This window comes from Simochromis diagramma, unplaced genomic scaffold (assembly GCF_900408965.1).
Source record: "Simochromis diagramma unplaced genomic scaffold, fSimDia1.1 OVJJ01000463.1, whole genome shotgun sequence".
Classification (NCBI taxonomy): domain Eukaryota; kingdom Metazoa; phylum Chordata; class Actinopteri; order Cichliformes; family Cichlidae; genus Simochromis; species Simochromis diagramma.
In genome coordinates this window covers 4,202,281-4,228,375 of record NW_024386941.1, presented here as the reverse complement: position 1 = coordinate 4,228,375, position 26,095 = coordinate 4,202,281, and the positions used below count along the sequence as shown (strand labels likewise).

The window sequence follows — 26,095 nt, the reverse complement described above, 5'->3', positions numbered from 1 at the left end:
AAGGCTGGATGCAGTTTGCAGGTTTGGTCACAAGGGGGCAACATAAAGCCATTCAAGAAATGCGGCGTTCTGGTTCTGCGCTCGATGTTTTTAAGTTCCACGCACTTTATATTTTACCTATAAATGTAATTGCTATAAGAGATTTTGTGGATTTTATTCTTCAGACAACTTTTGATATAATAGAAGAACTTCCTGTTCCATCGGGTGGGGGGCGTGGGGCGCCAGCAGGAATTAATGGGATCTCATGGAGCTGTAACCCAGCAATTGAATTTTCATTGTAGATTCGAGTTAGTTTTTGTTTTTTTAGGGACGTTACAGCATCATGAGTCACTTTACGATATCCGACATTTTAGTTTCAGGCATGAAGCTAGCTGCGTTGAATTTGTAACAGCAGCCTCCTCTTTAAACAAACCAGTCCCTTCTTATCAAATCGTGCACTTTTCTGTCGTTGGTTTAATTCAATTCTAACGTCTCGTTATCGAATAGGTGCCATCAAGGAAAGGCATATAGTCATAAATCCAGAACTCGTCATAAGACTGTAAGAATTAGCAAGACGCTTGATGAGATAAATCGAAAAGCAAAAGAAAATTCCCTAAAAGAAAAAAATAGCTCCACGGTGTCTTTTATTTCACACAACATTGATACGGTATTAACCAAAATAAAATGTGTCTCGCTCATTTCAGCCGCTTAACTCCATGTCATCAGCGCCGCCTGCTGTGCTTCGTGCTGAATTACAAACAACTTCTTGATTGACTCTGGTCTTTATAAAATCATTGGAAATTAAAAAAAAAAAAAAATCAGTATACTAGATGCTATTTTTAACAGTGTGCTAATAAGTACATATAATTCCATCTTTATTTTAGTTATGTTAAAAATAAGAGCAGACATGCTGAAATATGTAGAGTACACAGGGACTTAAAGAACCCAGCTCTAATAAGTCGTGCTGAACTTATGACACTGGAAATTGTTTGATTGTGGACAGTTGTTCTCGTCTATAAAGGGCACTAGGTATTCACACTGACAGTTTTGGGCACATGGTCGTCATTCCAAAGGTTTGCCCATAAACTGCGACTTATCTAAAGCTGGGCCAAAAGTGCATTACCCCACAAGACAGGTTGTGGGAATTTGTTACAGTTGTCACTTCTCATCGTCTACTGTGGATTAAGTCATAAATTCCATATGAACAGTTTAACTCAGAACAATACTCATTTTGCCTTTGCATGATAGGTCCGAAAATCAGTTAATTTTAGTAAAATGCTTCCAAAAGTCATCCAAACGATTTTTGTAGAAACATACGGAGACGCCAAATTTTCCGATAACTGTGAAGGCAGCATTACCTCGTGACATCACAGGCGCTGTCTACAGGGTGGAACCGTTAAGCTAGCAGCAGTTTTTAGCTTAGCTGAGCTTTGGTTAGTCCACGTCGAAAGGAAAATAAAGCTTCCCGATGCTCGTGGTTGTTATGCTATAGTTAGGTGAAGCTGCGCGTGGTTATGGTCAAGGTAAAGTAATCAAATATAAAGACTAGTCAGTTGGCTTTCAACATTAACCAGTCGTTATGGATGCAGTGAACGCCTTCAACATGGAGGTAAAGTTTTTTCATGTTTTACTTAAGTCCCACGAGCCAAAAGCAAATATAATGCCAGAGCTAACGAATGCCAGTTATTTTCTTATTTGACACTTAATATTAGTGGTTATTATTTATTTACCATGGGGACAATGCCAGCTTAGTGTCCAGTTGCAACGTAAACATTGTATCTGCTAAGCATTAGCTTAACTGTAGTTTGATGCTAGTACGTTAATCCTAGACGGCCTTTGAGTAATCATGTAGCTTAATTATTAACTTAGCCCTACTCTACTTTATTTATAAAGATGCACAGGCCATCAATGATTGTTGTAGGGACATACGCCACTTTTGTAGAATTAGTGAAATACAGCTGTCGTTAACACATTAGCCTAAAGGTGTTCGGATATTTACTTTTGCTTCCAACGAGTTAAGCAAGCAAAGCTTTTCATAAAGGCTACTGGATTATTTAATGTTTTGTATACTTGAAGTGTGTTTATTATCGGCTCACTTAAGTAACACTTTTGAGTTGTGTATTCTTTAAATTTGTTGCAGCTTTAGAAAACTCAAGTGGCCGTTTATGTGATGTCTTGCATATTGTTGTCTCAGCGTTGGTTTGTTGGTGAAAATTAAGTATTATACTAAATTAAGTACTATACTAAAGCATAGATATGATTAAAGAGTATTAATAAATAAAATTTAACAATACACAGTCATGTTGGAGTAAACTTTCTGTACAAAAAAGATACTGAACTATTTACATTAATGTAAAAACTGTAAAAAAGAAAAAAAGATCAGCACAATTTCATAGATGGGAATAATTTTGTAAAATTTTAAAAAGCTACAGACCTGAAGCCAATGTTAGAGAAAGTCTTGTGCTGTCTGTCCAGTAAGTGGTGCAGAGGTTAGTCTACAGAGGATTTAAATATGATCATTTGATTGACTGCTGTGTCAGCACTAACATCACTATCTGCTCAAAAAGTCCTACTGCCAGATTCACTCACACTATGGTCAGGGAAGTGTGAGTCTGGCATTGTCTCTGTGAAAAAGTTATATTACACTCATTGTTGTCTCTGGGTTTTAATCACCTCATCAAGCTTGTCTTTATTTTATTGTCCGTGGACCTCACATTTACCATGATGATAGCTTAAACAGACCTGATATTTCATTCTCTGAGCTCTCCACTTAGATCAAATCCTGTAACCTTGCTGTCACCATGAGGACGACAGTCTTCACTTTGCTCAGTAGAATAACTAGTGTGATCAGCTGGTAAAGATTCTCCATTGTTAACAGTACACTGAGAAGAAACCCCAAAAGTAGATTTGCAAAACTTGACTTGACTAGACTTCCATAAAAGGAAAATCAACTCTATCACTTTATATCCAAATAAATTAAAAAAGCAAATATAAGAGAACTGCTGTAACAAGCTGCCACTTATCACAGCACCAGAGGGGAAAATATAAATTTTCAAACTTTTATTAAAGACTGTTTGTTTGTTTTTTTAGTTTTGAGGTTTTCCTGTTACTGAATGGTCTATTTGTTGCTACATTTTATTATTATTTTGTCTTTTTGTTTTATAAAGGACACCACATATCTAGTATAATTGAATGCCAGTTTCTCTTTTAAAATGAACTAATTTTACATTTTTCCTCTTTCATTACCTCTTAGTTGTTCTCCATGATTGACATGAAGCCGCCAATATCCCGTGCTAAAATGATGTCTGTAACAAAATCAGCCATCAAGGCTATCAAGGTAAAGTGAATTTTATTGTTGGATACCATCATGCATAATGAGCAAATATTTAGAAAAAAACCAGAGGTTGTGGTTCTTACACAAAGAAACTTAACAAACAAACAAACACTGTAGGTTTATGTGTATTAACTTTCTGATTTTTATTTTTTTTATATTTTTTTTTAAACAAAATGCTTCAGTTGTGTGTGGTAATTAATGATAATCATAATATCTTAAGTGTAGAGACTTTATATACACACATGTATATCTCTATTAGTCTATATCTGTGCCTGTGTGTGTGAATAATAATAGTAATAATGATATTAATAAAAACATCAGGCAATCACTATGAGCAAACAGTTTTGTCATAGGTCTGGGGAGGTGAATATTATTATTCCACATATATTTTAAGCATATTGAGTTTTCTACTTTACCCTATCAGAAGTTTTGCTCTTGGCAAAATGAGGTGTCACTTGTTTTGGGCTTTTTGTTTTTTTTGTGTTTTTTTGTTTTTGAAGCTTCAGCTGAGAAGAGTAGTTGAAGTGTTTGATGACTCTTTCGACTGATTACAGAAATCATGCAGTAAATGAGAATATTTTTTTTAGCACAAAACAGCATGTTTTTATTTGTCTTATGCTACCATTTTGATAGTCACCCTGTGACTGAAATATTTTTTTTTTTGTCTCATTAGCTTTACAAACACGTTGTCCAGATTGTTGAAAAGTTCATTAAGAAGGTATGTATTATTCAGCCGTTTAATCTTTACTATGTTGCCAAGTTTAGATAAAAGTGCATTTTACAGTTGCGGACTGTAATTTCTTTTGTTTCTTTTCAGTGCAAGCCTGAGTTAAAAGTTCCTGGTTTATATGTGGTTGATTCCATTGTTCGCCAATCACGCCATCAGTTTGGTGTTGACAAGGATGTATTTGGTCCAAGATTCTTGAAAAACTTCACAGAGACCTTTCAAAACCTTTATCGCTGCCCAGAGGATGACAAGGTACTTTGTGTTTCAAGTAATTTATATAAGTACAATAAATGCTTTAAAAAGAATCTCATAGATTTTTCTTCCCCCCCACCCCCTTTTCAGACTAAAATTGTCCGTGTCCTTAACCTGTGGCAGAAGAATGGTGTGTTTGACATGGACATCCTTCAGCCTCTAATGGATATGGCAAATGGTGTTATTGCACCTCGCCCTACTGTGGAAGGTAGTAGAACTGGTAGTGGAACTTTGAGCAGTGTTTTTAACCATCTGAGAGTAAATTATGTTGTAATTAGGGAGGGGGGAATTCCTAAGAATTTAGCGATTCCAGTTCAGTTATCGATATCACTTATCAATTCAATTACTTATTGATTCTCCTTGGGTGCTAATTCTCTCTGTTTTGAGGGTCACCACTATTGCTAAGCAACATTTTAATTAATTGCATGCTTTGTCAAACAACTGTGCACGTTGGAGTCATTTCCCTGCTTTGTGGTGATCATTTTTGGGGTCATTACTCAAAAAAGTAAGTCTGGCTACTGGCCCGAGGTCAGCATTCATTGCCCAGCCCTTTAACATCACTCTTTGTTCTTGGCTAGCTTAACGTTAGCATGTTGTCTGTCTAGGTGGTTTCAGTTGTTTCTGTCTTGTATGCAGTTTACTGTTGAATTTTTGTCTTTTTGAGCAATAAAAATAAAGGTAATGGCCACATCCATGCTGCAGACTACACTGCTATTTTCCTCTCCTGGTACTGGAAAAAATAAATTAATAAATCCAAACTGAAATCTGGTGATTGTAGCAGAAGTGCAAGTGGAACCAATATGTGGAATTGTTAGGCAAGCAGAATAACATTCAAAGAAATTAAGCTATTGGGAACCAATTCTCACTTCCTATCCCTAGTATTAATTCATCATGCAGACACAAGCTGTTTTATTGTATCTGAACAGTTCCTACTGAGCCCCAACCAGAGACACGGCCTCCTGTCAGTAATGTTCCAGTCATGCCTACAGTCCCCCAGCTACCCAGTCCTGATGCCTTAGCTGCTGTGGCACAGCTGTTTCAGTCTCCACATGGTCAGGAGGTAAGTAATAATGTGGTTTATGTCCTCCAGCAGTTTAACTAATGTTGTGTTAGGTCTAAATGGCCCCTGTTGTTTTTTTTTTGTTTTTTTGTTTGTTTGTTTTCCTTTTTTTTTTTTCTTTCTAGCTGCAGAGGATGCTCCAGAACATCCAGCAGGCAGATAAGACCCTAGCAGCCACCACTGAAAACAACATACCAAAACAGCCTCAGATCCCACTGGCCCAGCTCAACGCATACAGTGCACGCACTGAAAAGAAAAGCTCATTAGCTGAGGTACTGGCACAGCTCTCATTTACATAATTGTTTAATAAATACAAGCGGTTGGCATTTCAACCAAAGACACAATGGGCCTTGTTTTCCTAAATTCTATACAAAACTTTTTGATGGCTGCAGTCGACTTTGCATATTTGTCCCATTTGTACAGCACCATCTAATCTCCCCATGTTATATGGATTTTATTGGTGTGATATAACCTGCTTGTTAGTGTTCATTTCCACTTTTGTTGTTTAATGGTGGTTGGTAAACAGCTTTAGGGTAGACAAAAAGGAGTTGTGTCCCTATCCTCAAAACATCTATGTATATTTTTCTCCAGAAACTTCTTGACCGATTTGACTATGATGATGAACCTGAAGACACAATGGCTACTGAGGGCAACATTCACTCACAGTGAGTTTCTGAAAATGTACTCGTGCTTTTACACATGTGTGTAGGGCTGGGTATCATCACTGATTTCTATAACTGATTAAATTCTGATTTACAAGATCCTGATTCGATTTGATTCAATTCCGTTTTGACTCCGTCAGAAATATTATAATTATGATCATTTATCAGTAAATATCCATATATTTTTATATCCATTTATAAAATCTATGTATAAAAACAAAGCTGACACTTGTGAGACTTCATCAGAGGTGTAAGCATCACAGCAGATGCCTTTGTGTCAAAGTAACTGAGGAAAGTATTAAGGAGATTTTGCTGGCGTAGCTTTTTATAGAAGTTAACCCCCTTAAAAATATTCTTCAGTAGATCAAAAACTGAAGAAAACCATGAACCAACAGATGAACATTACCTGATGCTGCTGAAGTGAAGCAGAGCAAAGTTAGAGGTTTTATTAGAGACATAGCTACCGTAAGCGTTTTGTGGTTTGGTACAATTTGTAAAAGTTGAAATTTCTTTGGTATTGAACAGCAGATATTAGGCTTTCTTGTCGGAGGTCATTTTTTTGGAAAAACAAAACAAAAACCAGCAGCTGACAGCACTGTACTCAACGGTAGACGGGTGTGTAATATGCAAGCAAATAATGCAGAAAATAGAGATTTCTGATTGGACACTGGCTGAAAGAAATAAGAAGTAAAGTAAGAGCGAATTCATGACAATGCTTATCAAATGTGAAGCGTAGTTTTGATATTCTTTTTCTGCTGGTTCAATGAATTTTAGTTGGAGAGTGACGAAACCTGCAGCTTCAGAATCTGTGAGTTGTTGTCTTCAGCACCCGGCATGTCCGTGTACATGCTGTCGGGTGAATGCTCCGTGCTTTGTGTTTAGATATTTGTGCGGAAATGGTTTAAGCGTAGTGGGCTATGTTGCTTGTTTTGACTTAAAAGGTTGTGCTTTATTTGCACATTTTATCACTCCCCTCAACATTATCCACACGTGCTATATATCTGTGTATGCATGTGTGACTACAGCACACGGTCTGGGGTTGCATCCTACTGAGTAACAGAGCCTGAGCACTGAGAGTAATCTTGTGGTTGACCAGTATTAGCCAAATAGGAAGAGACAAAACACAGTGCATTGCAGTGAATATCAGAAATTGAAAATGAAAGCACTTTTACTTTGATACTTGCTCAAGTGAGTGTGTGAATTAATGGTATAGGGAGGAGCACGCTGACCACACTGTTGTTCAACTAGTGTCCACCAAAACTGTCACTCATAATGCTATAGTTTATACAGCTGAAGTTGCCCATTACTCTTGTAAATTAAAATGTACTTGTGCACCACTGAATCAGAGCACACAACACAAAAGTTAAAACTAAAAATCCCACGTTGAATGTAGATGTTTTTGATCATGTTATTGACTGGTTTATGTGTTATGTGTAAGTGTCTGTAGTCAAAAAATGCCTATGATCACAGTTAGGTTAAGTGTTGTTTTACTTTAGTACATTTACCACATGTGTTTGTAATATGGAGTGTGTATTTTGTCATAACAGACCTGAAAATGTGATGAACCAGTTTCTTGGTCTGGGGCCCAACACAGATATTAATCAGCGTATGATGAGTCAGACTGAGGATATAAAGGTACCTGTCTATAACAGTTTTATATGATTACTTTTCTGCCTCTCAGACGTTTTCTCTTCATATTCTTGCAAATATATCAAATTGCTATTTTTTTTTTTTCCCCCTCTGTCATGCTAAACAATTTTTTGTTCTGGTGATTTTTATTTTTAAGATTTATTTTTTTTAACACTTCCTTTTCTGGGGCTGTCTCTTTGTCGATCCAGCACAGTGGTGGAATGAGTCAAACTGAGCATCATATGATTCCAGATGGATATCAGTCGACAAATGAGGTTTACTCTCGATCCCGGGTAAGGATTTGTCTTGAACGTAAACTTTTTGTTTCACACGTACTTTGTCATAGTTAGTGGTAGGAACATTTCTATTTTGGCCTATGCTATGAACTGTGGAAAATAAACAAAAAACCTGTCTTGTTGTCATTCTCCTAAAGGGAAGTTCAAGAGAAGATTTATCTATGAGGCGGGAAGGCAGGCACAGAGGCCATGGGAGAAGATCCAGATCTGGTTCCAGGTAGGGTTGGGCGATATGGCCTAAAATCCATATCGCGGTATAATTTGAAGCATGTGCGGTAATGATATATATCTCGATATATTCTTTTCTTCTGTATAACGTATTTTACACGCAGAAATCTGTCAAAAATGTTTTCGTACGACTTTGGTAAGCTACGAAGCCGCACTGCTTGATGGATTGTCGGAGCATTACGGCTGCCATAGTCAGGAGCCTCGCGGAGTAATCTGGGTCCAAAACGCCGTCTGCTTCAGGTCCCAAAGTCAAACGAACACTGCAGCATCACTGAGAGTTAAAAGCTGTCTAAACTCTTCATCTTTAATAAAATGATCAACGCTGCTGCTTTACCAAGTCTAACAATTAAGTTTAACATCCTGGCATCCATGAAAACAGAATTTATTAAATTCAACAGAGTTAGAAGTTATCAGGAAGTTAGTTTCCACCTAAACACAATATATCATGTTCTGACCGAGAGATTTCTGAAAAAATTCAAACGTACAGCTCTGCTATCACTTCCAACATAAATGAAGACAGAAAACTAAACAGCAATGGCTTCTGTAGGGTTACTGAAGTTGGACTAGCTGGTATATAATGATGTCCTACGTGATCGCTAGCAAAACAACTATGTTAGCATGACATTAGCACAGTGAAGCTAACCCTTTTCCACTCGATAAAAGTTAACATGAGGGTTTCTGGTGGCTAAGGACAAATGCAATCACATGGCAGGATGCTATAAACGGACCAAACTTCAGTTAGGTGAACAGCTGAGATAATCCATCCACAATACGAGGCTAGTCTCTAATATACTGCAACAACATGGGAATAGAGCAGCTGCAAGAGAATTCAGCATTAATGAATCAATGGTATGGAAGTGGAGGTAGCGCAGTTTTTGGCTTTCCCCATATTCCAAAACTGATTCGCCTCTTCACTTTTACTGTCGCCTGGCATAATTTACAACCGCTGCAATGCTTTTGACCAAAAGAGGCGCAGCTTGATGCCACCATCAACATGCAGTATGGTCAAAATCTCTACCGTTGGCCAAATTTATATCGTTTCTACCATATACCGTTTATACCGCCCACCCCTAGTTCCAGGTAACCACTTTGCTCATCAGTTAAAATTGTGCATATTGATTTTTGAGAGTTATGTATTTCAGAGTTCATAGAGTGACACAAGAATAAAGCCCTAAAACTGAAAGGTTGTGTTTTTATGCTGCGGGTGCCCTCATTTCAAAGTCAGTGAATTAATTTGCCTGATTTTTCTGGTCAATGCCAAGGTTTAGACAAAAATATTTGGGGTGAAGTAGAAGAAAGAATTTTCTCTTGGCTACCTCTGAATAGTTTTTCTGATTCCTTGAAAAAAAATGCTACATCTTGTGTCAAAATATAATTGTGTTTGGGTCAGAGTCCATAGAATACTCCAAATCTGTTTTGTTTTACATGTATACGAGTCATGATTCATGAGACAGTGGTTTATATAGCCTAACATCAGTATTTTACATCCAAAGCCATAGACTGTTATTTTTGGAGATGGTGAGAAAGCCTATGGAAAAGTCTTTTTGTGTAGGAAACAAGGTCAACACTAACTTTAGGCTATCCCTGCCAAAATCAGAAAACCATTGCTGTATTACTCCTTTAAACATGTGTTACAGTTACCAAAATTCTAAATAAATGTAAATATTTTTCATATTATAGTGGACCAGGAAAGTATTTTATAACCTCAATGCATTATTGAGCACAAATTACAAGCAGTGAAGTCCCAAAACACTCTGGTCATCTTGTCATTTCTTTCCATCTGAAAAGAGTTGTTTTCGCCTGGGGAATTGGATTATTTTTGAAACGGTGTTCACTGGTTTTATTCTTTTGTATTTCAGATCTCCAAGGAGAAGAAGATCAAGATCTTCATCTCGTTCAAGAAGGTCAAGGCGTTCTCTCTCCCGAGAACAGCGCTGGAGATCTCATTCTCAGGATAGGAGTGAAAGAGAGAAGGACAGAGAGCGCAGACAAAAAGGTCTTTCCAGCATAAAGAGTCAGACGCTCAGTGGTATGTACTCAAACCAATAAACACGACTAAATGTCACAGATGATGGCGTGCATAAAGCTCCAGGAATCACTACTCAGTTTCACTTGCAGCTACTGTATCAACTTGTCTAAACCAAAAGAGAGAAGCCGATTTAATTTAAGAGATTCAAATGTGTAGTATCTTTAAACTCCATAAAGCTTTATATTCACTGCAGACAAAGTGAAAGTTTAAGGTGACATTTTGATTATTTTATGTGAGCTCAGTGGGATATTCTTTTTACTTATTCATTCATTTTGCTGAAGTGTATTTTATAATGGGGATTATTTTCTTGTACATCAGAGCACCTAATGAACTTCTTTATATAGTAGTAGTCTATAGTAGTGGTTTACTAGGGTATGTATTGTAATTTTCTTAGAATAATTTATTTTGTATAAATTCATCTTTACAAAATCTGTGGCTTCAGGAGTCATGAGTTATATAAGTCAGTACATTTTAGAGCTAAGTGTGAACTCTTGCTTAAAAAAAAATCTAAAAACCTGGATCTTTAATGTAATTAGTTATTCTGTCTTTTTGCTTATAGTTTGCAGTACTACACTTTGGGTTGGACAGTTAGACAAGAAAACCCAGCAGTCTGATGTGATGTCTCTTTTGGAAGAGTTTGGGCAGATTGAGTCCATCAATGTAAGTTTGGACAATTCATGTCAGAGATGTTTATAAACATTATTGATTTACTCAAGCTTCAATGATCTTAATGCATTTCACCTTTTGTTTTCCAGATGATTCCTCCAAGGGGTTGTGCCTATATTGTTATGGTTCACAGGCAAGATGCCTACACAGCCTTGAACAAACTCAGTAGGGGGTCATACAAAGTCAATCAGAAACCAGTTAAGGTATGCAATGTTTTTAATTTCCATTTGTGTATTAGTTTTGTAGTAGGTTTTTTTTTTTTTTTTTTTTTTTTTTTTTGTTAGTGTTATTTGATAACTTTATTATACCAAACATCATTCTTCCCTAGATTGCTTGGGCCTTGAATAAAGGTATAAAACCTGCTCACAAAAAGTTCTGGGATGTGGAGCGAGGAGTTACCTACATCCCCTGGAATAAAGTCAAAGTTGAGGAGTTGCAGAGCTATTGCGAAGGTGGTATGCTGGATGTAGAAACACTAAATCCAGGTAAACAATTAGCCATTATTTGAGTTTCAGCAAAATTCACCTGCTGCAAGAATATACAAACTTTGTACTTTTTTTGTTTGTTTGCAGAGTGGAATATTACCAAAGACATCAACAATCAGGCAGCTGTTAATGGAGTGTTGGAAAGTGTACCAGATGGAATCATCTCTGCTCATGTTCAGGTAATGCTAATTGCAGTCCTTAAACACCTTTTAATACTACAAGTGTTCTTTTTATGGGTTTAATGGTCTTAAAGAAAGACTTAACAATCTTTCTTGTGAAAGCTGTAAAGCTAATAAATTTTTGTTGAACAATGAGTAGTGGAGCCTATCTGAATCATCCTCTTTGTCGTCTTTTAAAAAGTCACATCACTGCGTTGAAGATTTAATAAATTATTTAAGAGAAGGCAGAATATTAAAGAAACATGTTTCACATTTCTTTCATTTCTAAGTTCTGCTCAGTGTGTTAAAGCATTTATAATGACTTTCACCCTGAGAATGGGATACAGCTGGCTGGGTGGAGTTGTGTAATGCAACCAGCTGATGTTGGGAGAATGCAGACATCATCGCTGCCCCTGCTACTGCACACAGGTGTAAGAGGAAGGAGGAAAGGAAATGGAAAAAATATGAAATGAAAACATTTGTTAAAATATCAAGAAGATGAGAGAAAAAACTAAGAATTAGTATGTTGCTGTGCATTGCTACATTGTGTGTAGGTCAAAACATACTTTTTTAAGGAGCACTTAAAGATCTTTAGGGGTGTGATTAAAAATGTATGAGATGTTTTTCTTAAATGACCGGATTGAGGACAATTTCGGTTGTTTGATCGTTTGGCAGCACAAGGGAGACCAAGAACCAACTGGTATTGAAAACTGGTTTAGAAAACACTGGCTGTGTCCTTCAGGTTTACTGTAGTGTTGTGGTGTAGCAAATATACAATAACAATACACAACACAAGATAATTACTTTCCAGTGGTGATTGTGTCTATGTGCAGAATGTAAAGTGCAGTTTTTGAGCACTTCAGGAATGTAAATGCTGAGGAAATGGACAGTGAAAGCAAAATATGTACAACATAAACATGCTGGAGTACATCACAGACTTGTGCTTATTTCTGGTAAAATCACAACTGGTGGGCTGAAGGTCAGATGGTACCATGCACAAATACCAGGGAAAAAGTGCTTATCAGCTTTGTTCTCAGTGGTGAGACTGCTACTCTGGCATACATTTTGCCAATAACCTGTAAAGGAAATAAATGTAAATGCAACTTGTTAGTTGTGTTTAAAAGAAATTTGTAGTAAGCTTACACTTTAGCCCTTGTTTTAAATCTTGCATGCACAAAGTTGAGCTTCGAGAAGGGAATAAACATTATCATGTGTTTATGCTTCAGGCATCTGCATCCTACAGTTACCATGGTTTTTACTCTTTTTATATGCACAGTTTTGTTTCATGAAGGTGAAAAAGCAGTGTAATGTGTTTATGCTTGAGTTATGCTTCAGGCCTCTGTAAGCTTTAGTTACCATTTTGATTCTTATGCAAAACGTTTTTTGTCAAGTTATCCATAGATACTTTAGAACAGCAGTCCCCAACCCCCGGGCCATGAACTGGTACCGGTCCGTGAGTCGTTAGGTACTGGGCCGTGGGAGTTGAGGCGCGGGTGTGAAATTTATGGTTTTTATCGGTTTTTATCATTATTTTTTTTTATCGTTAACTCGGTTTCCCTGGGTCTTTTCACGTGTGTTATGAATAAATCCTGTTTTGTTTTGTTTTTTTATACTGGTACTGGTTTTATTTTGTTGTCTTTATCCCCGACACCTTACGTGAAAATATTGTCGGACATAAACAGGTCCGTGGCACAAAAAAGGTTGGGGACCGCTGCTTTAGTCTACAAACTGGCCTTTTTTGGGAACGTCAAAGCCATACCCATAAAAATACAATTTGATAATTCTACAAAATAAGTTACAACTGGCACACATAACAGATCTATTCATTTGGTGGCATATAATTTAAAAACATAAATGCAGGGGGAAAACTGTTATAATAGCATCTTTAGTGATTATTACCGTTACCATATTATTACCTTTGCCAGAATCATTTCACTGGGAACCACTTGGTTTCTCTGCTGAGAGAGAGCAGGGCCAGCTACCTTCAGCCCACAGTAAAGTTTACAAGAATGCGGCGGTTTTTCTGCATAGGGACTTTATTTTAGCTTGCACTAGTCATATTAGTTTAACATGTGCGCTGTGGCTTTATAAAACATACCAGTATGGAAGGGAGGAGTCAAAAAGATCACTTATGTATATGTTCATTATTGTTGAGCAGGTTTTCTGATAAGTAATATAAGTTTGTTTTTGGCTCTAGAAAAACTTTAAAATAACATTTGTTCTCTGCGGTCTGTGGGTGAGACAGAAGTTAATTTTGATAACTGCGTCATTGTCACTGTGGTTGTGTTACACGTGTTGATCAGACAGAATTAAGCTTCTTAGGTTAAATTTGTAAATACAAACCACTTAAATACAAACTACTCACCTTCATGCTTCTGAATGCATTTTATCATTTATACACATCTATCCTCTGTTTAATTGTAGGCTTTTGCAAAACATGGTGGTCTCAATAAAGGATCTCTTTCCTGTCTAAATAGGACAGGACAAAAACACAGTTATTGCAGGTTAACATGCACTCATGAAAACTAATTATACATATTGTCAAAGGACTACAATGTTCAGGATGACTGAGAACCTTCGCAGACATAATTATACATATTAGTTTTCCATTTATGTGAATAATTCCCCTGAAAGCCAACACATTGATCCATATTGCAGTTAAAAGGGGAGCTGTTCTGTTTGTTTACCCCTGCAACTGTAAGTGTTTGTTAAAACGGACTAATCTAAAGCCATTGTCACACACACAGGATGTATTTGAGCTTTTATAGGCATTACTTCCTGTAGCTGTGTGAGAATGAAAAGATCCAACGTGGTCAAATCAGACCAAACGCTCTTTTATGTGTTACGTTCTTAATATAAGACCCTATTGTGACCATGTGAGAATATAGCAAGGTCTATTCCATATAGTTTAAATTCATAAGTAACCTGTGGATGACCCACCTCCTGCATGTTCTGCTCAGGTAGTCTTTGCCTAAACCAGACTGAGCACTACAGTTAGTGAGAATGCTTTTACCATTTTTCACTAGGTATCCTACACATAGGTAAAGGGCAGCTGTAGGTACCAGCATGTTGTCAGGGTAGGAATATATTATAATCTTGTATAGTCAAAGAATACATGTTAAACTTTCATGGGAAGGGGAATAGTTTGAGGCATAATCAGTAGAGATCATATACTGACCTTTGTCAGTCTTACTAGAGAAATTCTCGTATTTCTGTTTTAAATGAATTTCAGACTATTTACTCTCTGCATCCAAAAAATCTGCATGTCCACAATTCAGATAGGCTCCTCTACTGGTAGGCCTTACATTCAGCAGTGCTTATCTTAAATTCTTCTTTCTGTCTTGAAATATGCTTGCACCTTAACTCAATAATCTTGTACTGTATCATATAACTTATTCCAATAAAATGGGAATCATACAATCTTTTAATTATTGTGGTGTGTGTAGAGGGAAATATTCCTGTTATCCTTTCTCTGTTTCAGTATTCAAGCTGTGCTTTTCAGAATGTGTGCTGGGCAAATTTATTAGTAATTGTGTAACTTTTACTTATTACAAAAATCACGAGTTAGTCATTGATCAGTGCTTGAATTACAAAAATATATGAAAAATATGGGTTGGAGTGGGTGTGAATTTTAACATATAACCAAGTTAAAAAAAGTAAATAGTTTTCATGAAAGTATAGACAATAATATAAAAGAGTGAGTCTCACGTTTAATCACGATTTTTATTACTTTTATTTTTTTAATAAACCTAAAAGTAACATTTAAGTCCTCCTGACTCTAAGAAGCTAAAGCTACAAGCTAAAATAGGCTTTCTAGCACCTCACTTGGAAGAAAAGTTCGAATTGACTATGCGTGACTGTTGGCTGCTGGTGGGACTTAAAGTCCAAGTGGGAAGAGGAATATCAAAGTGGGAGACAAGGTAAGCCGACAGCAACTGTAGCAAACTGGCCAATTTTTGAGTATTGGAAACATGATTTTGTTTGTTTGTTCATTTCTTTGTTTTTACGCTATTACCCAATTCTTCAAGATCTTGATCTTAACGGAGTTAGTCTCACCCCACATACAGTCAAATAACATTAACCTCTAAGAATTTATCTTTGAGGAGCAGCTGAACTTATTTTAATAATACAGCAGGTTTGAGGGTCACATATAACTCCAACTAAATCTCTGCTGGACTTGGAACATGGATCAATTATGAAAGGAAAAACTCCTTAATGCCTACCAACAATAAAACCATTTCTCTTAGTCTGGTTAGGTGGGTAGGTATGAATTAATCACAGGTTTCTTGTATGAAACGATCTGTTTTGATAGTGTTGTCTTTGCCCATTTCCTACTGAAACAACTGTTTTTATGCCATCCTCTGACTGATGCTGAACGATGACTGACTGTCCTCACCACCAGATTATATTAATAAAGGCTATTTGCTTGATGGCCAGATGTCAAGCTGTCTTGCAAGTAGTCATTGCAGTAGTTTGCACGCTGAACCACATTATGCCAAAGGATATAAAATGGATGCAGAGAAAAATTTCAGTCAGTGAAGGAACTTGACAGACCATGTTGGTCGTTTTGACAGACCGTGATACCTACAGGTATCACCATTTAATCCTTCTCAAGGCGATAATAAAAAAATAATCCAAACATGCCTTAAAGTCACTTAAATGCTTTACAACTATACCTTTGTTACATGCAATGTATGCAAATTTGTGACTATACAAATTTGACCCTGCTTTTCCCTCATCCATTTGCATGTAGCCTCTCACTTTCTTGCTGCATCTCCAATAGAAAACGCCGGCCCACACTCTGGTCCGTACTTTGTTTTTGTTCAATTAGAGAGAGCGGTCTCGAAAACTGACCAGTCAGGTCTTTTAACCAGTTTTTCTTCACCTCCACTTGATGCGTTTCTGATGTGAACAGGCACATGAGATGAGCACAGTAAACACATAAATGTTGAAACAGAAAAGAACAAAATTTCCCACTGAGATGAAGTGAATGCTTATAAACCACATGAGTCTTTTTCTGGACTTCTTCATTAAACAAATGATTTGCTGCTAGTGTTGTTTAAAATAGTTGTGGTCACTAGCCTTGAGAAGTTATACCCACCGCACTAGTTGGGGGATTAGTTTATGTATGTGATCTTTAAATGCTGTCATTACTAATCCTGCAGCATCTGCAGAATACTGCAGCAAAAATACTCATGCTGTTGACTACTTGTTTCGCTAATGACATCTTCCCTCTGCCTGAACTGTAAGACCATACAAAAATTATTTCTGTGAAGTTCTGTGGCAATAATCCTGCACGTCGAAATAATGTCCATCCAAAGTCTGTTTGAATGGCTTTTGGGAAAGTTTCACTTTGGATGATGTACATGGCAACCATGTGAGTCACGTAGACCTGAAGTGATTTTGTCTTTTGGAGTTTACCTCTTTATATAAATGTTTGGTCTTCCTCTGTGCTCTGCTTGGGAAAGTCAGAAGAAGTTGTGATTATTGCAGGAGTATACAAACCACATGTTTTGGATACTGAGTACAAACTGAAGAAACCTTTTCAGAAAAAAACTTCTGTTAAAAGAAAAACTGCATTCCGTAACATCATCCGACTAAAATAACTGAGTATCTGAGAAAAAATACTGACAAAATACTAGAAACTTATACAAAATACCGATTGTTTTCTATGTATGTAATACCTCTCAGCATTGACGTCTTGACATTGTCTTGACATGAGTACATCACAGGATGCACCGGCAATTTTTTTTTTTTTTTTCATACACTGATAGACTTCAGCTGTCCAGAGAAGCTGCAGTTTTACAGTTTTCTCCTTGGATCGGCACATCCCAGCTACGTTTACTGGCTCTTCCGTCTGTACATCATGTCACCTGGGAGGTATGAGCGTCAAATGATGTCAAATAACATGAAGCAGTAAGTGTTGACTGACTCTGTGGAGTTTTGATGTCAGCCAACATCAAGAGCAGCAGCAGCAGGAGAGAAGTGGTCGAGGAAGAGACATTGGAAAGGAGGACACAGAGCTAAACAGTGCCAGGTAGAAAATGTATGCACCAAACATGCAATTGAATCAAAGATTGACATGCTCAACACAGTGTGGTTGGCTTGTCAGCAAATCATTCCAGCTTCTGCATCTTATTAATGAGGAAACAAGCCTTGGAGCTCGTGGCTTGTGTCATTTTCAGCCTTTACACTTTTGTCGCTTCACAGAAGTTTGATGGACCGAGCTTTGTTGGGGAAAAAATCTGTAGAAGTAGAAGAAATATTTTGCATCATAACACCCTGTGAATATTCTGTTTTTTTTTTTTGTTTTGTTTGTTTTTTTAAAGGTTAAAGTCCTCTGCTCTGCTTAATGGAAAATATTACTATTGTTTTAAGCCAAGTGTCTCAATAGAAGCCCAAAAAATTCAAACCAACTCCCATAAACATGTGGATTAATTACTACTTATTTTTAATCACCAGTTATAGCTCTCATAATGCATTATTCACTATTGACAAATAACCGTAGAATATTTAAAAAACAGACATTCTAAAAGATGTTTCTTTTATTACATTTGGAAAAGGCAAAAACTATAAAGACCAAAACTGTTCTTACTCTGGTAAAGACGCATCAAAATGATGAAAATACTTAAAGTAACAAGAAACAATCAGTTAACTCATAAGTCATCCAGACTGTTGACACAGTTTAACTTCTGTTATAGTGTGGAAATCCACGGGCAACAAAAACATTTTAACAGCACAAAGTGAACAGCATTTTTATGTAAATTACCTTAAACTTCTATATGATATTGTTTTCATTTTTCTGAGTAACCTTTTTCTACAACTTGCCATGACCATTAAGGATATGTTATCTGGGGTGGGGGGTGTTTTGTGTAGTAGTTAACACATTAACCTTACACGTGAAGGGAGGAGACCAAAACCTAGCCTCAGGGGATAACAAGCTAGTGTACTTCTAGGGTTGGGCCCAAGCTCCAAAAAATAGAGTAATAGGGTTGTGTCAGGAAGGGCAACCTGCGTGAAATGTGTCCCACATTAAACTTGGGGTTTCATCTGATTTCACAAATTCTTGAGGAAAAAAGAAAGTAGCTGAATGTACATGTATTTATTTAATTTTATTTATTTAGTATTAAACATGTTTTTTGTTTGTTAAAAAAAACAGGTCTTTTAAAATTTCATATATCTCTTTTTAGGGATCCAACTATCTGTGTTCAAAGTTCATTTCCATTCTAAAATATTAAACTGATTAAAATACACAGTATTTGGAGGCATGCATTTCAGGTTCTGCTAGTTCAGCATTCATTAACTTGTGTTATGAAAAATATATGCAGTGTTGTTTCAGTCATATTGAAATGAGGTGAAATTTCAAGAAAAGAGGGGATTCTTCGGTTACATCGAGTAATACAAGAATGATCTAGATCCATGTTTGAAGAACATCAGGCTCACATGAGTCTCCACAAAGGTAAGGGTCATAACAATTATTTTTGGATGTGCTTCGCACCCTGATGATGCCATGGGATTGTTGGAAGATGATGGAAATTTTCATCATAATAAAATGGCTCTTTGAATATTTGTTCTTAAAAAAGAGAAGAATCCTAAATTGTCGGTTCTTAAGTTCCGTTTATTGTAGGTTATCTCGCTACTGTCTTTTCAAAAGTCTTCTAAGTAGCACAATAGACAAAGACCAAATGAATTATTTTGATTGAAAGCATTGAGTTTACACTCATCAAGGATCAGATCTTGATCAAACAGCTTATGCCTGGCTCCGTGCCTCATGGGGCTTCCTCTGTGGGAATAGCCTGCAGGAAACATGAAGCAGTTGTTATACTCTGCTGATGGAGTGAAACACCAGGGTAAGAGCAGACCATTATGTTGCTACCCAGTTATAACTTATCAAGTCTGTTTTTTCCATGCCAATAGCCATATGTTTTTTTGTTTTGTTTGTTTGTTTGTCTGGGGTTTTTTTTTTGGGGGGGGGGGGTCTTTTCAACAATACACTTTTTTTCTTTGTAACTGTATATATTGTACTGAAATGAAAGAAATCTTGAGGGGGAAATGAAACTAGACATTTTCAAAAAGGTTTTTTACGTTTGGCTAGTGCAGAATTCACATGACTTAATAGATTAATTTGATCAGCTCTTATCAGTAAATTTCATCATCTGCCAAAGGCTGATAGCTGTGTCCGGAAGGCTAACACACACTTTCTAGACAAACATGCTGGGCCACCTGAATATTACAACTATTGGAGCTGGAACACCATAACTCGAAACTCCCAGCACACAGTGTTAGTACTGATATTCATGCCACGTGAGGTTTAAAATTGGAGTCATTGAGTCAGCAACAAGTCAACTGTTGGTGATTTTTACACACTATGCGGCTCAAACCCATGGTAACCCCATCTGAATTTTGTGGCTTAATTGCTGTGGTTCATAAATGTTTCCATTTTACAGTGAAACCACTTACAGTTGATGGTGAAATATCTGGGAAGGGCCCCTATGACAGTACCATGCTTGAGTTCCACAAACTCTTTTAAACGGCCCATTCTTTCACAAATGTTTGTAAAGGCAAACTGCATGGCTGCATGCTTGATTTTATACTATGGCAATTGGACTAATTTCAAAGAGTTAAGAGATGTGACAGAAAATTTTGAACATATAGTGTATTGGTCACAGCAGCAGGGAGTTAAATTATACATTCCTGCCCCAGGTAGTTATTTGTAAAAAATTTAAGCAAAGGTAGATGTGGCAATGTTGGAAAAACTTACTGTACTCTTGCCCCCTTCAGTGCCTTGACCATTTAAACTTCAGACTTCAGTGTGGAAAAATCCTCCCTTTGGTTCCCTCCAATGGCAGTATCAAACTATGCAGTATTGCAGACAGAAATGTACACCACTGTGGAGTCTCAATTTGGCTTTTCAGTAAAATTATAAGTATTAAACCCTGGTGACTGCTGTCCAGATTAAATGTAGCTTTTTTTCAGCATTCCTTTGTCTTGCCTGAAGAAACAAATCAGCTTTTTACCTAAGATTAAAACTGCTAATCTTAAATCAAGTGATGGTAGTTTAGGCTGAATGTAGAACGGGTATGTCCTTCATCTGAGGGCCACAAGGTGTATGCGAACAATGTTACATTTCCTACATGCTGTGACTTCAGATAAATGCTTACATTGTTAAAAAGTTGTGAATGATTTGGAATTACTGGGATATAAACTCAATTATTTATTAAATTATTTATAAAATGTGATCTGACATCCAAACTCTCAACACAGAAGCTCTTTTTTTAAAGTTATTTTTTTCCTAAACACTCTTAGTCCAGATTTGGAAAACGTAAGTGAACTCTTCACTTAGTCAGAATTATTTTGGCTCACAGCCTCCATCAGATACAGCGTGTACATTGGTAAGAAGGATTTTTGTTTCCTTACAATCTACAAAACTTAGTGTTCATCAGTATTTCTGTGTGTTTCAGTGGCTCCCACTGCATCCATGCCCTGTAGCACAGCAGCCCCATGCCATTCATCATGTTTCGCAGTTGGAATGAGGCTATGAAGTTGATGTGTGGGCTTCTCCCCCCCCCCCCCCCCCTCTAAACCTGTATCCAGAAAGCTGGAAATTCTTCTCAGCTACCTACAGAAAAATATTATTAATACCTACCGTCATCTGTTATATATCATTATCTGGAAAGTGTGAATGCTGCTCTTGGTGAGATTTTTGCAGGCCACCCACTGTGCCTTTATTTATAGGGAGGGACTACAACCTACACTTCTCCCATTTTAAGTGTCTCTTGGAGAAGTTGGCAGCACAGGTATTGAAATAATTTTTTTCAGCCTGCAATTTGAATTATTATTTAGTATGCTCAGTAAAGATATGAGAAGTACAACTGTGGTTACTAATTTACTGTTACTTTTAGTTATTAGTTTAGTCAGATTCTTTTTCAATAATTGTGATTAGGCTCAAGATCAGATCACATTTCATGAGTAATCAATGGAGATATTACAATATTCCAAATGCTTTGCATGCTTTTTGTTGTCAATGTACATCATACAACCGACATGTGGAAACTGTGGGTGCTGCAACGTGCAGTTAATATGAAAGTGGTTAGAACTGCATTTCCTCAAGTGGCCACTTGAGGTTGGTTCAAGCAGTGAGTCAGTCCCCATAGACTTTCATGTTTAAATGGCCAACTTTAAAAAATAAGTTTACAGTAAGGTACTGGTCAGTCCTGGTAGCTAAACTACACCTACATAAAACTGTACAGATGGCATTATTTTTATTAGTTATCTGTTTATACTTGTGTAGCTGTGGCTAGCAGCTATCTGCCAAGCTTAATCTCTTCTCAATTGAATCACAGAGTTCTCGACCATGTATGCTATCTGACAAATATTACTGCTGGCTGTTTAGCCAGATGGACAGCAACCTGTTTGTGCTTCAGTCTTTGTTATTGAATATTGAAATTGTAGTATTTTCTGTTTGGTACTAATCAGAGTGTGTGCACGATACATGGATCCACCTTGCTAACCTCTTCTGTGACTTCTGGCTACAGATACCCTCATGAATTTATGAACATTAAGACTTTAAAACAGGGATACGGTGATATGGTGGCCACATATCTTTTAATAATATATCTAAATTTTAAAAAAGACATGCGCATGTGTAGTTGTCTCCAAATGTAATTCATAGTGGTGGCATTATGAAAATCATTAAATATGTGACGAATGATTAATTGGCAACTCCTGTGAGTTACTGACGACATTCATGACATATTTAAGATTTACATCTAAAGAAGATTGTTTTAACGAGTGCACATCAGAGGTTACAGCTTAACTTTTAACACATGAATCCAAATATTTCTGGTTTGTGTGTATTAGTTGTCCTGATATTAGGAAGTCGCAAAGAAGGGTGAGCAGCATATTGTATTCTATACAAGCACCAAGATTTGTTCTCCAGTTTCCGTGGCACCAAGGAGAGAATGTCTGGGCAGAAACAAATAGTGATCAATCTGCAGCATTTGCTAGCCTTTTAACCTCATGTGTTCACTGATTTACTGATCAGTGATTATCGTGCATTCAAGGGGTCACAAGCATAACTTGCATGAATTTAGGTTTGCAGATGGAATTATTGAGAATTATTGAAATTCTTTCCTGTAGTTGAAAACTTAAAAAAAAATAGGATGTCTATTGATTTTTATCTTATTCTTAAGAGATATATATATATAGTACTGTGCAAAAGTCCAGGTCTAGTTCTCCAGGCTTGAGGTCTTTCAAAGTTTTGCTTTTGACAACCTTCTGCTCTTTTGCTCATTTTCAGTCCAGTCCTTGTACCTGACCATTTTCACAGGACTTTCTTTTTTTTAAATCTGTCACCTAACACTGATTCAAGAATCATTAAAGCATAAAAAAGACACGGAACTCAGTGAACGATCCAGTGTTGTGTACATATAACAGAACCAACTTGAAATTGTATATTTAGAGACTGTGTTACTTGCATCTTGTCATATTCAATGAAAATTATTCCCATTTCTGTAATTGAATCAATGGAAAATGCCAAAGGTGACGCAGTCTGACAGGCATGAAATTTTATTTTTCGCCACCAACCTCAATTCCAAAGAGCCTGTAGCCAGAAATTTGGCATTTATTGATTTAATGCAATATGCTCTTAAATATTTTGAGGAAACTGGACAAGAAGAGGTAAGAAGAAGAGGCAGGCTTTAAAATCTACAGCAGATGAACAGTGTCAGAAAGTCATGTCCTTAAGAAACAGGAAAACAATCCAGGAAAGACCTGACACAAGACCTAAGAGATGCATCTGGGCCTTCAACTCATTCATCTGCTTACCAAAGACTCATGTGGTCTTAGTCGAAGGATGGCTGTCAAGAAGCCATTTTTAAGGACGGGAAATGGGCAGAAAGGGGTGAGCTATGCCAAATTAAACAAGAACTGAACTGAAACTCAGTTTTATGAATGAATCCAAATGTAAAATCTTTAGTTTATATTATATTGGGAGATGGGTGCAACAGTGAATGCCTACAGCAACCTCTAACATACTGTGGAGGCTCTGTCATAGTTTGGCATTTAATTTCAGCCAGTGATCTTGTCAGATTTAATAAAATTATGAAGGCAGAAAAATAGCATCAGATTCTGACCCACCATGCAATATCATCTTAAAAACATCTGATTGGCAAGAGCTTCACTTTCAGCATGTCGGTTATCCCAAACACCCTGAATACAGTGAAAACAACAAAATGTAAAGTGTGAAACAAATAGTAAACAGATAAGGGCTGCCTTAATACTCAGTACAATACTGTATCTAAACTAAATTACCTGAGGATGCATTCATACAGCAAACGTAGCATCATGAAAATGTTCCTTATTATTATGTATTGTTATACTTTAAATAATGTAGTCAGACCTAAAATAATAAATGGTAATTTAGTTAATTTTTTTTATTTTTGTTATTAAATAAATAATTCTCATGAATTATATAGATAAACATTGTAATATAACTTTTTTTCTATAGTATTTTTATTTTAGAAAGATATTAATTTTGTTGCTAGTAGCAATGTATACTTCTGATATTTCATATGAACTTAAATTTCATAAAACTTGTATTCTTTTATTTTAAAATGAAAGGGGAAGATGAAACTTTGGGGATTCATCCATTTTCTTCTGCTTATCCGATTTGGGGTTGTGGGAACCTGGAGTGTATCCCAGCTGTCATAGAGTGAAAGGCAGCCCTATATTACTATGCAGAGATGATGGAAAATGTAAACCATAGCTCACACATAACATTCACAGGACTTTAGAGGAAGCATAATAGAAATGCACAAAACTGGAAGTTTACAAAAGTGTATTTTAACTTATAGTTGTTCATCCATTAAGAAGAACATCAGACCTTTTCATGTGTAATTAATACAGAAAATCATGTTAATACCAAAGGCTTCACAAATATTTTCCTGTGACTGAATACAATTAGAAGTTCTATGATTTGAAAGGCAGTTCAGTGATATCCATGATACTACAATAAGCTCTCAGTCTGTATCATAGAGGTACAGTGTTTGTCTGTTTGGGTTGCTCTATGTTACTTATTTGACCCTATTTTGTGATTTGTTTTTTCCTATTTGTGATGAACACTATTTACAATGCTTCACTAAGTAGACAAGTGCTGGGGTAAAAAAAACCTTTCTCAGGTCAAACACCTGGACATATTTAATGTTTAATCTTTTCCCTAACTATTTGAGCCATTGTTGTGCAGCTTTTATTCAAACTGGACTTTGTTACTTTAATTTTTAAAAAGAGAAATAAAGTCATTCATTGAATAAAGCCTTATAACCTGACAAGCTAGAAACTATGATTCTTACAAGTGTGCTGTGCATTATCAAAATACAGAAAGTACCTTATACAGATTTAAAACGTCATGTTACATCGACCTTTGACCTCTCTTTCAAGATCAATAAAGTGATCCAAAGTGATAATAGTGCTATATAGAGCTATATAAAACTTTGTTTCTAACTGCCATTGTTTACGTTTACAACATATAAATATAAAGGAAAATATATTTGGGATTTTTAAATATCGTGTTACTCTGACCTCTGACCTCTCTTCAAGGTCAAATAAGGTCAAGCTTTTATTAGGTCAGCTTTCATAAAATGTCTTTTATCTTTAGATCTGTGTTTATAGTTCTGCTGCCTTTGTTTGCACTGACAACATTTTGGGATTCTAAATCTCCCATTATAGTTTGCATCCAAATATCATGTTACATTTGACCTCTGATCTAATTTTTACATTCAACATCTGCTTTTTTTTTTTTTTTCAAGTTAACCCAGATTTTGTGATATATTTTAAGAAAATATTGTCTAGAGAAAAAGAATGAGCTGACGATTTAGTTAGAAATATACTGTAGTATAAAACTGTAATATAAGCTCAAGTTATTCATTTGCAATTATTCACAAATCAGTAACTATTATCCATTACTCCTACATAATAATTGTGTTGTCAAAGAAGACATCCTCCATGCAACCTTTATTTGATTTTTATTTACTGCACTATTAACTTCTTAAAGTATGTTTAAAGTAAAATGTAATACAATTCTCTTAAAAGTAAGTGAAATGATTAAACTGTTCAGTCTGGCAAAAGTGTCATATCTGACGTTTTTGTTTATGCTGGTTCAGAGGTTTTTTTTTTACTGTTCGCTGGGTATGTAGAGACAAATGCAACTTCAAACCTCGGATACTGAAAGTGAATGAAAAACTTTATAAAAATACAGGGAGTGCAGAATTATTAGGCAAATGAGTATTTTGTCCACATCATCCTCTTCATGCATGTTGTCTTACTCCAAGCTGTATAGGCTCGAAAGCCTACTACCAATTAAGCATATTAGGTGATGTGCGTCTCTGTAATGAGAAGGGGTGTGGTCTAATGACATCAACACCCTATATCAGGTGTGCATAATTATTAGGCAACTTCCTTTCCTTTGGCAAAATGGGTCAAAAGAAGGACTTGACAGGCTCAGAAAAGTCAAAAATAGTGAGATATCTTGCAGAGGGATGCAGCAGTCTCAAAATTGCAAAGCTTCTGAAGCGTGATCATCGAACAATCAAGC

At 36.4% G+C, this 26,095-nt stretch overlaps 1 protein-coding gene across 1 annotated transcript; it reads left to right on the top strand.

The window, feature by feature from the left end:
* The first annotated feature begins 1,347 nt into the window (after positions 1-1,347).
* LOC120736964 (SR-related and CTD-associated factor 4-like) lies at positions 1,348-19,465 on the top strand. Its single transcript, XM_040037376.1, has 17 exons — positions 1,348-1,588; positions 3,233-3,316; positions 3,987-4,031; positions 4,131-4,292; positions 4,383-4,500; positions 5,219-5,352; positions 5,478-5,624; positions 5,944-6,017; positions 7,562-7,649; positions 7,853-7,936; positions 8,077-8,156; positions 10,027-10,196; positions 10,756-10,856; positions 10,952-11,065; positions 11,191-11,347; positions 11,435-11,526; positions 17,280-19,465. The coding sequence occupies exons 1-17, from the start codon at positions 1,559-1,561 to the stop codon at positions 17,400-17,402; spliced, it is 1,803 nt and encodes a 600-aa protein (XP_039893310.1). The 5' UTR covers positions 1,348-1,558; the 3' UTR covers positions 17,403-19,465.
* Positions 19,466-26,095: the final 6,630 nt, after the last annotated feature.